This window comes from Crocodylus porosus, unplaced genomic scaffold (genome assembly GCF_001723895.1).
Source record: "Crocodylus porosus isolate Cpor-Errol unplaced genomic scaffold, CroPor_comp1, whole genome shotgun sequence".
Taxonomy (NCBI): domain Eukaryota; kingdom Metazoa; phylum Chordata; order Crocodylia; family Crocodylidae; genus Crocodylus; species Crocodylus porosus.
Window position 1 is genome coordinate 68,440,509 of NW_017728931.1, and position 12,724 is coordinate 68,453,232.

Here is a 12,724-nt window from a genome sequence, read left to right on the forward strand (position 1 = left end):
TAGTGTTGGACTGATTGATATAGCCATGATGGTCCAGGAATTATGCCAGAGGCAAGGATTTCTTAGAGCGATATCTTTTATTGAACCATGGGTAGATCTAGAATTTTGAAAAAGGGGATGCAGATGGTGAGGTGCATTATCACATATAAAACAACAACATATCTTTCTCCAGTTAAAAATAAACTAGAGCAGGGGTTGGCAACCCCCAGCATATGTGCCAAAGTATGGCATACAAATGTATTTTGCTTAGCATGCACCTTGGGATGAACAATGGGGAAGGGGCTGGGTCTGTGCTGCCACAGCAAGGATCGGCCACTTGCAGCTCCCCCGCCATTCACCCAGGGATGCATGTGCACCCATTGCTGGCAACCAGCTGGGCTCCGCTCTGCAGGCCCCTATGCAGCTGCTTGCAGCCTCCCGGCATCTGCCACAGCCAGCCTGGGCAGGCCTCTACCACCTGCCATAGTGCCCGGGCTACTCACAGCAGGTGGCGAGGATGCTGCAAGCAGCTGCACCAGGGTCTGTAAAGCCCCAGCCCAGCATGTTGCCACCAGCAGGTGCACGCATACCTTGGGGCAGATGGCAGGGAAGGGGCTAGGGCTGTGTTGCCACAAGAAGGATCAGACCCCTTGCAGCTCCCCTGCCATCCATCTCTAGCATGCCAAGATCTTAAAAGTCAGTTCTGGGATGTCTTTGACACTCTGCCCAAAAACACTACCAAGCCCTGAACCAGAAGCTTAGGGGCCTAGGGCTGTATTATTCAGTTTCAGATTGAAGCAGAAACAAACATAACTTCACTGGAATGAATGAGAAACAATCTGCAGTGCTGTGAAATTACAATGTCATTGCCAGGAACAGCTAACAGAATTGGAGAACAAAGAATACCTTGATTGGTGGAACATCAAAACCACTGAAAAGAAGAAAGTATCATTAACACCATGAAATGAAGAGTTTAGAAGGGATTGGGTAGATTATGAGTCAGAAGTCAACTGACTTCATTAGCACTACCTGACTAGAAATGCTGCTGCTACTGCCACAGTTGGTTTTAAACTCTGGGTGGCTCAGAAATCAAAAGGGGGTGCAAATTTACCAGTGTAGCAGCCCTGGATCCATGCTGCACAGTTGGGATAAAGTTAGGCAAGTTTTTCAATGTAAGACAGTCTTCATCAGTTGACCTGCATGTCTTGGATTCAAAAGCCTGTCTAACTCTATCTCAGCAGTTGGTCCAATAAAAAGGTATCACCCTAAGAAATCCCTGCCTCTTCAAAATCTTGAAAGTGGATAATCTGTTGCAACTGACCTCATGTATACTGCCTAACATAACAAAGGGTGATCTGAACAAAGGCATTTTGTGCTTGAAAGCTTCTCTAACATGTCTTCCAACTATACAATTAGTGCAATAAAAAATTTAGAAGTTTATCTTGGTTTACGACTGCTCATTTTTTATGACAGGTTATATAAAAATGGATCTGAGATGTATATCTTACTTTTCTCCATCATGCTCAGAACACTGAAGAATTCTTCCCTTTTTGCATGCCATAACTGGCTCTCTGAATATGTTTCTTTTAGTATGGGTAGTTATTTTATTGGGATCTTCACCTTCACTACTGGGACTGTGGCAAAATTCTGTACTCTTCTGTTCTATTCTGAGCTCTTCATTGCTTTCCTTTTGGTATAAAGATACTGAAGAGTTAATGGGCTGAATGTAGCCAGAAGTAATCCATCTTTCAGAAGGATCCAACGAGCCCTGCTTATTTTCCTTTGCACCAGTGATAAAGAGGTTATTTTGCTGTAGCCTGTTGGTAACTGTTTCCTTTAAATGATTTTGCAGTGCTTCTGGTTCATCTCTGTCAGTGATGTTGAAGCCTCCATATTCATGTGCATAGCGGTGTTCATTACTGACTTTCATGAGTTCCTCAAAATACCAACATTGGTTTTGTACAGCATCAAAGGAAAAGGCATTTCTGAAGAAAAATAAAAATGCAATTACATTTATTTTAGACTACACAAAGGATATTAAAAAAAAAAAAAAATCAACAGTGCCCTTATTTAGTTCACGCGTGCCATATATATTCCAAGTACAGAAGAATACAGGACACATTTTTGTGAACACTAAATAGTAAATGATTCCTGTCTCAGTTGCCAATTTGTCGTATATAATCATAATATTAAACTGTTTCTTTTCTCTTGTTTTATGTTTGCATTATTTCCAATTGATATTAGCTTATTTGCTTTCCTATACTGATAGGTTGCCTTTTTTTCCTCTAGTCTTTGCATATAATGGTCAGCTACCTCTGTCTCAGGAGCTAGGAGACCTGTTGACAAAGAAGCCAGTTCTGCTGGGTGTATACTAGTATAGAGCTCCCCTCAGCAATGAGAATTCTGTGCTGGCTGTTTACACCCACATCATAAATAATGTTTGGGCCCTAAACTTCTATGTCCTAGTTAAAAAACAGCGCACTCACACTAAGATTTTAAAAAGAAAATGAACCTTTTGGTGCTTTAATATGAATGATCACACTAGGTTATTTTTAAAAGGAATGTGAGAGTTATGATAAATGGAATATTCAGTCAGTTTTTATCTAAGCTTCTGCTTGGAATTGTGTGGTAAGATTTAATTCCTCATTGGGGAATGTATAAGTATCATTATTACAAGTCAACTGCAGTTTACAAATGTCCCTTATAAATACATGAAAGAATTTACTGTTTCTACTTCTTTTGTCAAATATCCATTTATGAGCCTTCCTGTCATTTTCACTGTGTTAAATAGTTAGTATTTATAAGGTTTTCAATTTTCCTTAGGGTCTATTACTGCCAGGCATCTGCGTATCTGTTTGCTGAAAACAAAGTATGGCAACTAAAGTGCGTGTTTTCTTTTTTGGCTACTTACTACCAAGTGTCAAAAGATTCTGTGACAGGAGGCATTTATTAAAGGAGAATTAAAGAATAATAATTCTTAAATGTGGTAACAACAATGAATTTGAAAGCAGAAATAGTACAGAAGATTTTAATCGGGTAGTAGTGGCATATGAAACATGAATTAGGGACCCAAGTGGTGATTACTTTTGGCAGCTTACATAGTTGAGGTCGTACCTACAGGGGCTCATAACTTAGTGAGATGTGAAACAGACAAGAAGCTTGCTCTTGAATTTTTTTTTTTTTTTTTTGGTCTGTTCTTAAGCAGCGTCACATTAAGTCAGCCAATTTGGAGAAAGTAATGCAGTATGTAGATATAATAGCTGTGCTGTTTAAGCTTATGTAGGTACATATTGTTTAGGGTTCCTTTTATGAACGGCACTTTTCAATGGTTCTTAAATCATCCATAAAATGCGTTGTGAGCCAAAATATAGCATACAAGGTTTTCAGCCAAGCAAATATTTTGTAAGCCCAATTTTACACAAGTTATTTCAACTTTCTCAGTGATCAGTTATGAATGATTAGGGTTCTTTCCTCCCCCCAAAAAACCTTCAGAATTTCTAAAAATAAATACATAAACTGTGGAACAAACTTCAATAAGAGAACATTTTAGTTTTCTCAAGCATTTCTATTCTTTTAAATATGTATTATTTTTTTATGGCTATCATTTTCCACACACATCAGCAACTACTGTTTTCCATCCTTACTGAGTACTGCAGCAGCCATAATTGTTTCTAATTAGTAATTTTTTTTCTGAACTATAAATACAACTTTACATAAAATTAGTTTTGAAGTGATGTTGTGGCCATAATGGTTCAAGAAATATGCACAAAGCAAGTTATTTTTTTTATGGGAGATCTTTCCTTGGTCCAACTGCATGCTTAGCATAGACTGAAACTTCTGAATGCAATGAATTCTTCTCAGCTCTGTATTTTGTTTCAGATTTACCATACTGTGAGAGGTAGGTAATTTTTTACATACAAAATATCAATTATAATGCATGCAAATTCTGGGACACCATGACATTCTCTGCTCCATAATGAATATTATGAAGCATTTCTAGCAAGGATACACTGCTACAAGTGATAAACTGATGAAGGAGCACCACCCTCCATCTGCGTCTGAACCTGCCCCCCAAAAATCAGCTACAACATGGCCAGATACAAAAATATTAAATCTTAAAGCATGTTGGCATAGGGGCATTCAGTGTGAACATGTTCTAGACAAGAGAAAAGGTATCTGAATACCAGAAGCCTTGAAAAGTGACCAAGGGAATCTTCAGGCAGTCTGATACAAAAGCCAAAGAATTGCCAGAGAGACTAAAGTGGGTGGATCTTATCTAAGTCTTATCACCATACATGATAAAAATAAAATTTCAATGCCAAACATGAACTCAAGCAGTGAAGGAGCAAGGTGTTGATAGAATGGATAAAGTTAATGTAGAGCAAAATGGACTCTTGCAAAAATACCATTTTTTACAGACTATAAGATGACCCTGAATATAAGATGACCACACCAATTTGTTATAATTTTCCAGGTATTGAATCTAATTATTGGAGGTCTGTCTTGAATTTGTCCCCCTTTCCACTGCTACAGCAGGGAAAATAAATTTACAGGGTCAGGTGGCCCTCCATGCTCTGTCCCCCCAACTTCTTCTCACACCTCCTTACTGTCAGTCTCTGCTCTCCCTGAGAATATGGAAGTGAGGGGCAAATTTGAAAACCCTGACTTTGAAATAAACATGCCTATAGTAATTTGCATATGGGTAACTTACCATAGGTACCCACAGACTTAGTTCAAACAGAATTGATGCATGTTATCTTTTTTTGCGACTGCTGCAACTTGTAGCACAGGTACTCCATAAACACTTTTCAGCAGCACTTTGGTACCTACTTACATACAGTACAAACTATGCATGATATTGGTTCAAAGCCAAAAGGCTTATGATTTCCCATTAGTTCACTGGGCTGGGCCCCAACAGAGTTAGTGTTTCAAGCCATGAGGACCCCACATTTCAGCACTGATCAGTATGTGTGTGTACACAAAGGATCCATATGCTAATTAGTTCCCATTCATGACTGAAACCAGGTGTTCTTGTCACAATTCCCAGGATCCTTCAAAAAATGATATGCAGATGAGATGCAACTTCGTCCAGCTCAACCTCATGTAGGGTGGGGCCACACTAATCGTAAGTGACAGGCTGAGAAAAGGGGCAACAGAGAGATTCTGGATGAATGGTTTGGGGCTCTGCTGTTTGACATTTGCCAGTCATTTATGACTGGTGAAGAAACAGGAATCATCAGGCCTGGATTAACACATAGGCAAACTAGGCACATGCCTAGGGACCTGAGCTGCAGGGGGGCCCAGTCCTTCCCTCTGTGGCCTGGTCCTTCCCTCTGCAGTGGCGGTGTGAATGGTGCCATCTGCTTATCTTCCATTCCCTTCCCCTCCCCTCTGCTGGCCTTGCTGCCACAGCAGATGCTCCCTAGCTGCAGCTCTGAGCCCTGTGAGCAGCAGCACCAGGGTGGGGGTAGGGGGGTGGGGTCTCGACTGGCCTGGAGCCCATGAGTTTGTTTGCCTAGGGCCCACTAAAGGGTTACTCCAGCCCTGGGAATCATTGGAAATGAAAAAGAAAAGCATAGCTCCACTGTGGGACTGAAGAGGAAGTTGAAACTTATTTAATGTTGTGGGGGCTCTGCTCACTATGACTTGAAAAAGAGTCAGCACTAAGGGAGACTGAGTGCGATGGGCACTACCATGCATCTTATTCAGATTTACTAACTTATCTTGTGGTAGGTTCCCATCATTACGTTTGCCCAATATGGACCATGTGTTTTATAGTCATGCTTAATGTTGGCTGCATTTAATCAACTTCATAGTTGATTTTACTACTGAGCACATGCTGCTTCTGGCAGTAGTTTAATGACAACATATTTAATGAGGTTTCCTTGTATGTGAATGCAAAATGAGAAGCTTCTTCCTTCATACTGATGGGAAGAGAAGGGAACCTTATCTTATTAGAGTAAAAATGGTAATCCCTTTGTCAAGACAATATCATATGTACACATCATTTAAAATGTAGAAGGATAAATACTCCTTCAGTATATACTAACAAGCAGAGGCAGATCTAGAGGGGCTGAAATGGCCACACTGAGGGTGCAGCAGATAAGAATCCTCACCCCTACCCTTCCCTCTGTGCTAAGCAGCACTTCCCCTCCCATTCCTCTCATTCACTGCTACCCTGAGCTGGCCAAGGGGCAGAAGAATCATCAGGGAAACTCCTACCCTGCTCCAGCCATGTTGCATTAGGATCTGGGCTTGGCCAGGAACAGCAGTGGGAAGATTCTCTGTCTCCGCCTCGTCCGCTTGGGTGTTCTCCATGACCCTGGGAACAGGTTCAGAGGGGAGAACTTGCCCACCACTGCCACTGTACCCAGCTGAGCCCAGCTCCTAAGAGGAGAGGGGAGGTGCCACTGAACACAGAAGAGAATGGGGGGACGGGTGCCAGACGCAGCGGCTGGGGAGGGAAATTCTTACTTGATTCATAGAATCATAGAAAGTTAGGGTTGGAAGGGACCTCAGGAGGTCATCTATTCCAACCCCCTGCTCAAAGCAGGACTGTTCCTAATTAGATCATCTCAGCCAAAGCTTTGTCTAACTGGGTTTTGAAAAGCTCCAAGGATGGAGCTTCCACCATCTCTCTGGGTAACCTGTTCCAGTGCTTTACTACCCTCCTAATGAGAAAATTCTTCCAAATAACTAACCTAAGTTTTCCTTGCTGAAACTTGAGACCATTGCTCCTTGTTCTGTCATCTGCCACCACTGAGAACAGTCTAGCTCCATCCTCTTTTGAACCGCCCTTTAGGTAGTTGAAGGCTGCTATTAAGTCCCCTCTCAGTCTCCTCTTTTCTAGACTAAATAAGCCCAGTTCCCTCAGTTTTCCATCATAAGACATGTCCCCCAGCCCCCTCACCATTTTTGTTGCCCTCCACTGGACTCTCTCCAATTTTTCCACATCCTTTCTGTAGTGGAGGGCCCAAAACTGAACACAGTACTCCAAATGTAGCCTCACCAGTGCTGAATAGAAGGGAATAATCACTTCTCTTGCCCTACTGGCAACACACCTAGCAATGTAGCCCAGTACACTGTTAGCCTTCTTGGCAAGAAGGGCACACTGCAGGCTCATATTCAGCTTATTTTCCACTGTAACCCCTAGGTCCTTTATGCAGAGCTGCTGCCCAGCCAGTCAGCTCCCAGCCTGTACCGGTGCATGGGACTGTTCCATCCTAAGTGCAGGACTTTACACTTGTTCTCGTTGAACCTCATGAGCTTCCTTTTGGCCCAATCCTCCAATTTGTCTAGGTCACTCTGAATCCTAGCCCTATCCTCCAGCATATCTACTACTTCCCGCAGCTTGGTGTCATTTGCAAACCTGCTGACGGCACACTCTATGCCATCTTCCAAGTTGTTGAAGACACTGAACAAAACAGGCCCCAGGACTGACCTCTAAGGCACTCCACTTGATACTGGCTGCCAGCTAGACACTGAGCCATTGATTACTACTCTCTGAGCCTGACACTCCAGCCAGTTTTCTGTCCACCTTAACAGTCCATTCATCCAGCCCATACTTCCTTAGCTTGCCTGCAATAATATTGCTGGAAACTGTATTAAAAGCCTTGCTAAAATCAAAGTATACCACATCCACCAGTTTCCTTGCATCTATAGAGCCAGTCATCTCATCATAGAAGACAATCCGGTTGATCAGGCATGACTTATCCCTGGTGAATCCATGACAACTGTTCCTAATCACCTTCTTCTCCTCCAAGTGCTTAGAAATGGATTCCTTGAGGAACTGCTCTATGATTTTTGCAGGGACCATGGTGAGGCTGACTAGTCATAGTTCCCTGGATCCTCCTTTTCCCCTTTCTTAAATACAGGCATTACGCTTGCCCTTTTCCAATCATCTGGGACCTCTCCTGACTGGCATGATTTTTCAGAGATGATGGCCAATGGCTCTGCAGTCATATCACCCAACTCTGTCAGCACCCTTAGGTACATTACATCTGGCCCCATGGACTTTTACACACCCAGCTTTTCTAAGCAGTCCCTAACCTGTTCTTTCATCACTGAGGGCTGCTCATGTCCTCCCCAAACTGTGCTGCCTCATGCAGTAGTCTGGGAGCTGACCTTGCCTTTGAAGAATGAGGTAAAAAAGGCTTTGAGCACTTCAGCCTTTCCTGCGTCCTCTGCCACAAGGCTGCCTCCCCCATTCAGTAAGGGACCCACAGTTTTCTGATCCTCCTCTTGCTACCAACATACTTGTGGAAACCCTTCTTGTTACCCTTCACATTCCTTGCTAGCTGCAACTCTTCCTGTGCTTTGGTCTTCCTGACTTCATCCCTGCATGCCCGAGCAATGGTTTTATATTCTTCCCTAGTTTTACGTCCAGGTTTCCACTTCTCATAAGCCTCCTTCTTGTGATTTAGTTTACTAAAGAGTTCCCTGCTAAGCCAAGCTGGTCTTCTACCATACTTGCTAGTCTCCTGCGCACTGGAATTGTTCCTGTACAGCCAGCTCTCCTGGACTCTTCTCCCTCCCATGAGTTCCCTGAGTGAGTCAAAGTCTGTTTCTGAAGTCCAGGGTCCTTACTCTGTTGCTCTCCATTCTTCCTTTTCTCGGGATCCTAAACTTTATCATCTTGTGGTCACTGCTACCCAAGTTGCCATACAATACACTACATTCCCCACCAATTCTCCCCTGCTTGTGAGCAGCAGTGAGATTCAAGGACTTAAAGAAGGAGGAAGGCTGGGAATTGAGGAGTAGAGGGTTAAGCCACCTATGCAGCAGCAGTCACTGCTTCTGTAACTGCCCCCCAACCTTTATAATCCTGGATCCACCAAGATATATCAACCAAACAGAAGCAAAATGGAAAGACATATTCAAAATGGCAAAGGTTCTCCAGTGAAAGTCAGAAAGCAGAAAGAATATGTTTCTACAACACCCTGATGATCTAAAGAAATGAGAATGAATTGAGTCAACAAAGGCCACAGTTTTCTACCCAACATTTGTGAAGAGTTAACAACAATATTCCTATAGAAAAACTCATTAGAAGTCTATAAATTTGGATACTGTTAACAAGCACAGGAATAATGCTTTGCTTTGAGATAAATGTTTTGAATAGTATTCCTAATATAGCTTTTTATCTTAACACATAAATAAAGCTTTTCTTTCATAAATAAAGCTATTCCTGTAAACACCTTGTAAATACATACCCTAGTGCAGTGGATTTCTTTTTTAATAGACCAATTTCTTGAATCTGGGCTTGGCAAAATGCCAGAAAACTTTGTGATTCTGACTCCTTAATTCTTTCAGTTGTGAGCTGCATATGAGAATTCAGGTTTTCACCATTAAGAAATCGCAAATTAGGAAGTATTTGAAGTATGGAACACCTTTTAAAAGAGAAAAGGACAAGTCATCATTAGCTTTACAGAAAAAGTTAATTAAACACACTGTATTTTAGCTATCTTACCAGCACAATTTATGAAAAGATTGAGTTTTGCATATATAACTTTAAAAAAAAGTTTGATACACATGAAACATTTATATAAAATACAAAATAAGCATTTCATATTTCCCATTCTTATCATCTTACAAACTAAAACTTTTTAAACATCTCTGGCACTAGGTAGGGGAGGACCTGTTCGCTTCTCTGGGCAGGAAAACTGGGGCACTGGGGTTGGAGCTGGGGAAGAGAACAAATGCACAAAAGTGCAAACAGCCCCTTCCTGTCTAATACCAAGAATTTCTGCCTAAGGCAGCCAGCAGCTTCCAAGCCCAGGAACAAGCGTCTTGCCTGCCTGCTTCCCTGCTCCAATCATGCTGCTCTCTGCCTTCAATAAGAAGAAATAAAGGCAAGCCAAGAACATCTCAGCCCAGCGAAGTGGGGAGGGGCATTGGTTGGATGTGGGCTTTTCAGCAACCATCAGAGACCTTAGTGGGAGCTAGGTTTCTGCTGTTGTAATTGGTGGGAGCAAGGCTTCTGCTGTTGCAATTAAACCCAGCCCTAAACCTGTCCCCTCAGCCAATCGGGGGAACGGGGGAGGGAGGGGCAAAAATGGTGGCCTCCGCCATAATCAGACCATGATATTAGCAACCTGGGCCCTAATTATGACCATTTAGTATGAAATTAAAACTGCCCATATTTAACTTACACATTTGATGACAACTTCAAATGTAACTCATATTATAAAATGAAAATGACAATCGACCTCCTTCATTTGTATGATAAATCCTAGTGCCATTTGCTCCTTTGTTTTATGAGAATTTACGGACTGATCTTGCTTGCTGTAATCACTGGGATCAAGCTTTTCTTTCACATACATTCAGAACTCCCATTAGCATCAATAAAACAGAACTGGATTTCATTCACACCACTTCTACCTTCTCCCTTCTACCAAGATTTTAGGATTGAAGTTTGCTTATTTTAGTTTACCTTTCTAAAAGATCTATTTAATATAAATATTCAAAAGAGTAAAACATTTGCCTCAAGAGACTATAGGATTAGTAATGCCCTTTGTAGAATAAAGTCAGCCATTAAGAAAAGGAGGTTATTCTGGTTAAAGAGGTATTAAGGCTAACATTTCCTTACCAATCTTTTTGCATGGAAGGGATAATTTGCACACTTGTGTATAGTTACTCCCCATGGTCTAAGAGGGAACTTTACTGCAGAGTGAAGTAATTTACACTGGGTAAGACTGGGCATCATGTGGTCACTCTATTTATATACTACAGAGAGTATAATCAGTATATGTCTGCATTCTAAATCAATATTTCCATTACTTAGACTTAAAACAACATAGATCAAAACAAGCCTAACTCTGGCTCTGAGCACCTGCCACTTGTTAAAAGTATATTATACCATTCTTTAAAAACAGGATAGTAAGAGAATTCTCAGATTTATAAAAATAGCATTACTGTACCCAGTTTCAGATCAGACAAGCTTCCTATTATTGAGATACATTTCAAAACATAGATCTGTTAAATTTTTTCAACAGCATCACTATTTGATGCAGTTATAAAGAGCTCTCTCATATTCTGCAAATGTAAAACTGGTCTGAAACAGACTTGAAATAAAATGATGGTTTTAGATAGACTGGCCTTGAAGATGTAGTGAAGAATTACCAGAACCAGTGTTGAATAATGATACATTAAAAAAGTGCCATATCAAGTTGATTAATGCTGGAAGTAGTGTATCTTAGAGCTTTGGGATCTCAACCCTAGTTTTTCCAGCTGGGCTTCTCTTGGTGAAGGGCTGAGTCAATATTTCATTTAGTGAAAACTTCCTGGTGAATATTGTGTCACTTAAGAGGCTCTATTAATCATTACGGCAGTGAAACACATTCCCTCAGGAGCGCTCAGACTGATCCCAGGTTTAATTTTTAAAAACCTATTTCTTAGTAGTTCAGTTTTGTCGGTGTTATCGCTGGCTGGACATGAAAGTAGGAAACCGATTGGGAAATTTTACAACTAATTCCTTTGTTGGTATCAAGGGGTTATGCAAAGTTCATTGGAAAATACTGGCTGAAGTTGTAGTCAATGCTATATTCAACAAATCCATATTTTATACTACCCCACATTTTAAATCCTTTAGATAAATGAATCTCCTGTCTAATCACAAAATGTCTATTGGGTCAACTGACCTAAAGGGAACTTACTGTACCAGTTTTTAAACCTAACTGGAATTCAACAGCTTATTATTTTTTGTTTTGTTTGCCTGAGTTGTGTCCAAACCTGCAACTGGTCCTATGAAATATCAGGAATTAAAAGTGTATGTATGTACACTTATGTGTTATTGCATTTTGCATAATCTTCAACAATACTTACATTCACTAACCACAACATGAGCAAGTGTTTATTTACAGATGTGTCTCCTACTACTGAAATATCTGAAATTCCAAAATTTTGAACCTATATTCTTTCACTTAATACTAATCAAAAGTTTGCACAAAGATATAATGGAGAAAATCGTGTCAATATTTTCCTCTTACTCAAAAATAGAGGACAAGGGGAAGCTGAAGGAAGGATCTGAATTTTTCATACATTTTAAGTGAAACAATTGGGCAAAGAGAAGGTCATGCTAATATTGCAGGGTAAATATAGTGCTTTACTGGTGAACTTATGAAAGTACTGAGGCCCAGGAACAATCAAAGTCAAGGCCACTATACAGAGTTACGCTGTATTGTACTTACTATGGCTCCTGAGCCATAAAGGTAGAGTACATTAGTAGCTACATATTTCTGAGAGTTCAAAGATTGGCCCAGAGGATATTAAAGAAGGAAGCAAATTATGAGAAATTTCAATTTATGGTTTCACAGAAAGGCCTGCCAATGATTTCTGAAACACAAACCACCATTCTACTACTTGAAACCTATGGACTAACAGCCATGCTCACATTCTCCTGAAAACAACCCAAAGAGGTAGAGAACACTGGAATTCATGCCAGAAGTGCACTGTGTGGTGGCTCCTTTAATCTTGCAGTTTCCGCCATACACCTCTCCCCACCACTGATTAGCGGAGAGGCCCCATCAGCCCCACTGCTCGCTACATGCTCCTGATGGCCGGAAGGCAAAAACCGCAGCTTTAAATATGCTGCTCTTTTAGCCTCCCATCCAGTCAGCAGCAAGTGGTGCGACCACTGGGGCCTCTCTGTCAATCAGCAGCGGGAGGCAAAAACCATGGCATGTTTAAAATCACAGTTTTTGCCTCCCTGTCAATCAGGGCAAATGGTGAGTGGTGGGGCCCCTCCACC

At 41.3% G+C, this 12,724-nt stretch overlaps 1 protein-coding gene across 2 annotated transcripts in view; it reads right to left on the reverse strand.

Moving 5' to 3' along the window:
• LRRIQ1 (leucine rich repeats and IQ motif containing 1) overlaps positions 1-12,724 on the reverse strand; it is a 172,382-nt gene that overhangs the window by 116,736 nt on the left and 42,922 nt on the right. For both annotated transcript variants that reach the window (XM_019543129.1, XM_019543130.1), the window contains exons 14-15: positions 9,189-9,365; positions 1,488-1,964 (exon numbers count right to left, since the gene is read on the reverse strand). In XM_019543129.1, coding sequence (XP_019398674.1) covers positions 1,488-1,964; positions 9,189-9,365 — 654 coding nt within the window. The remainder of the gene's footprint in view (positions 1-1,487; positions 1,965-9,188; positions 9,366-12,724) is intronic.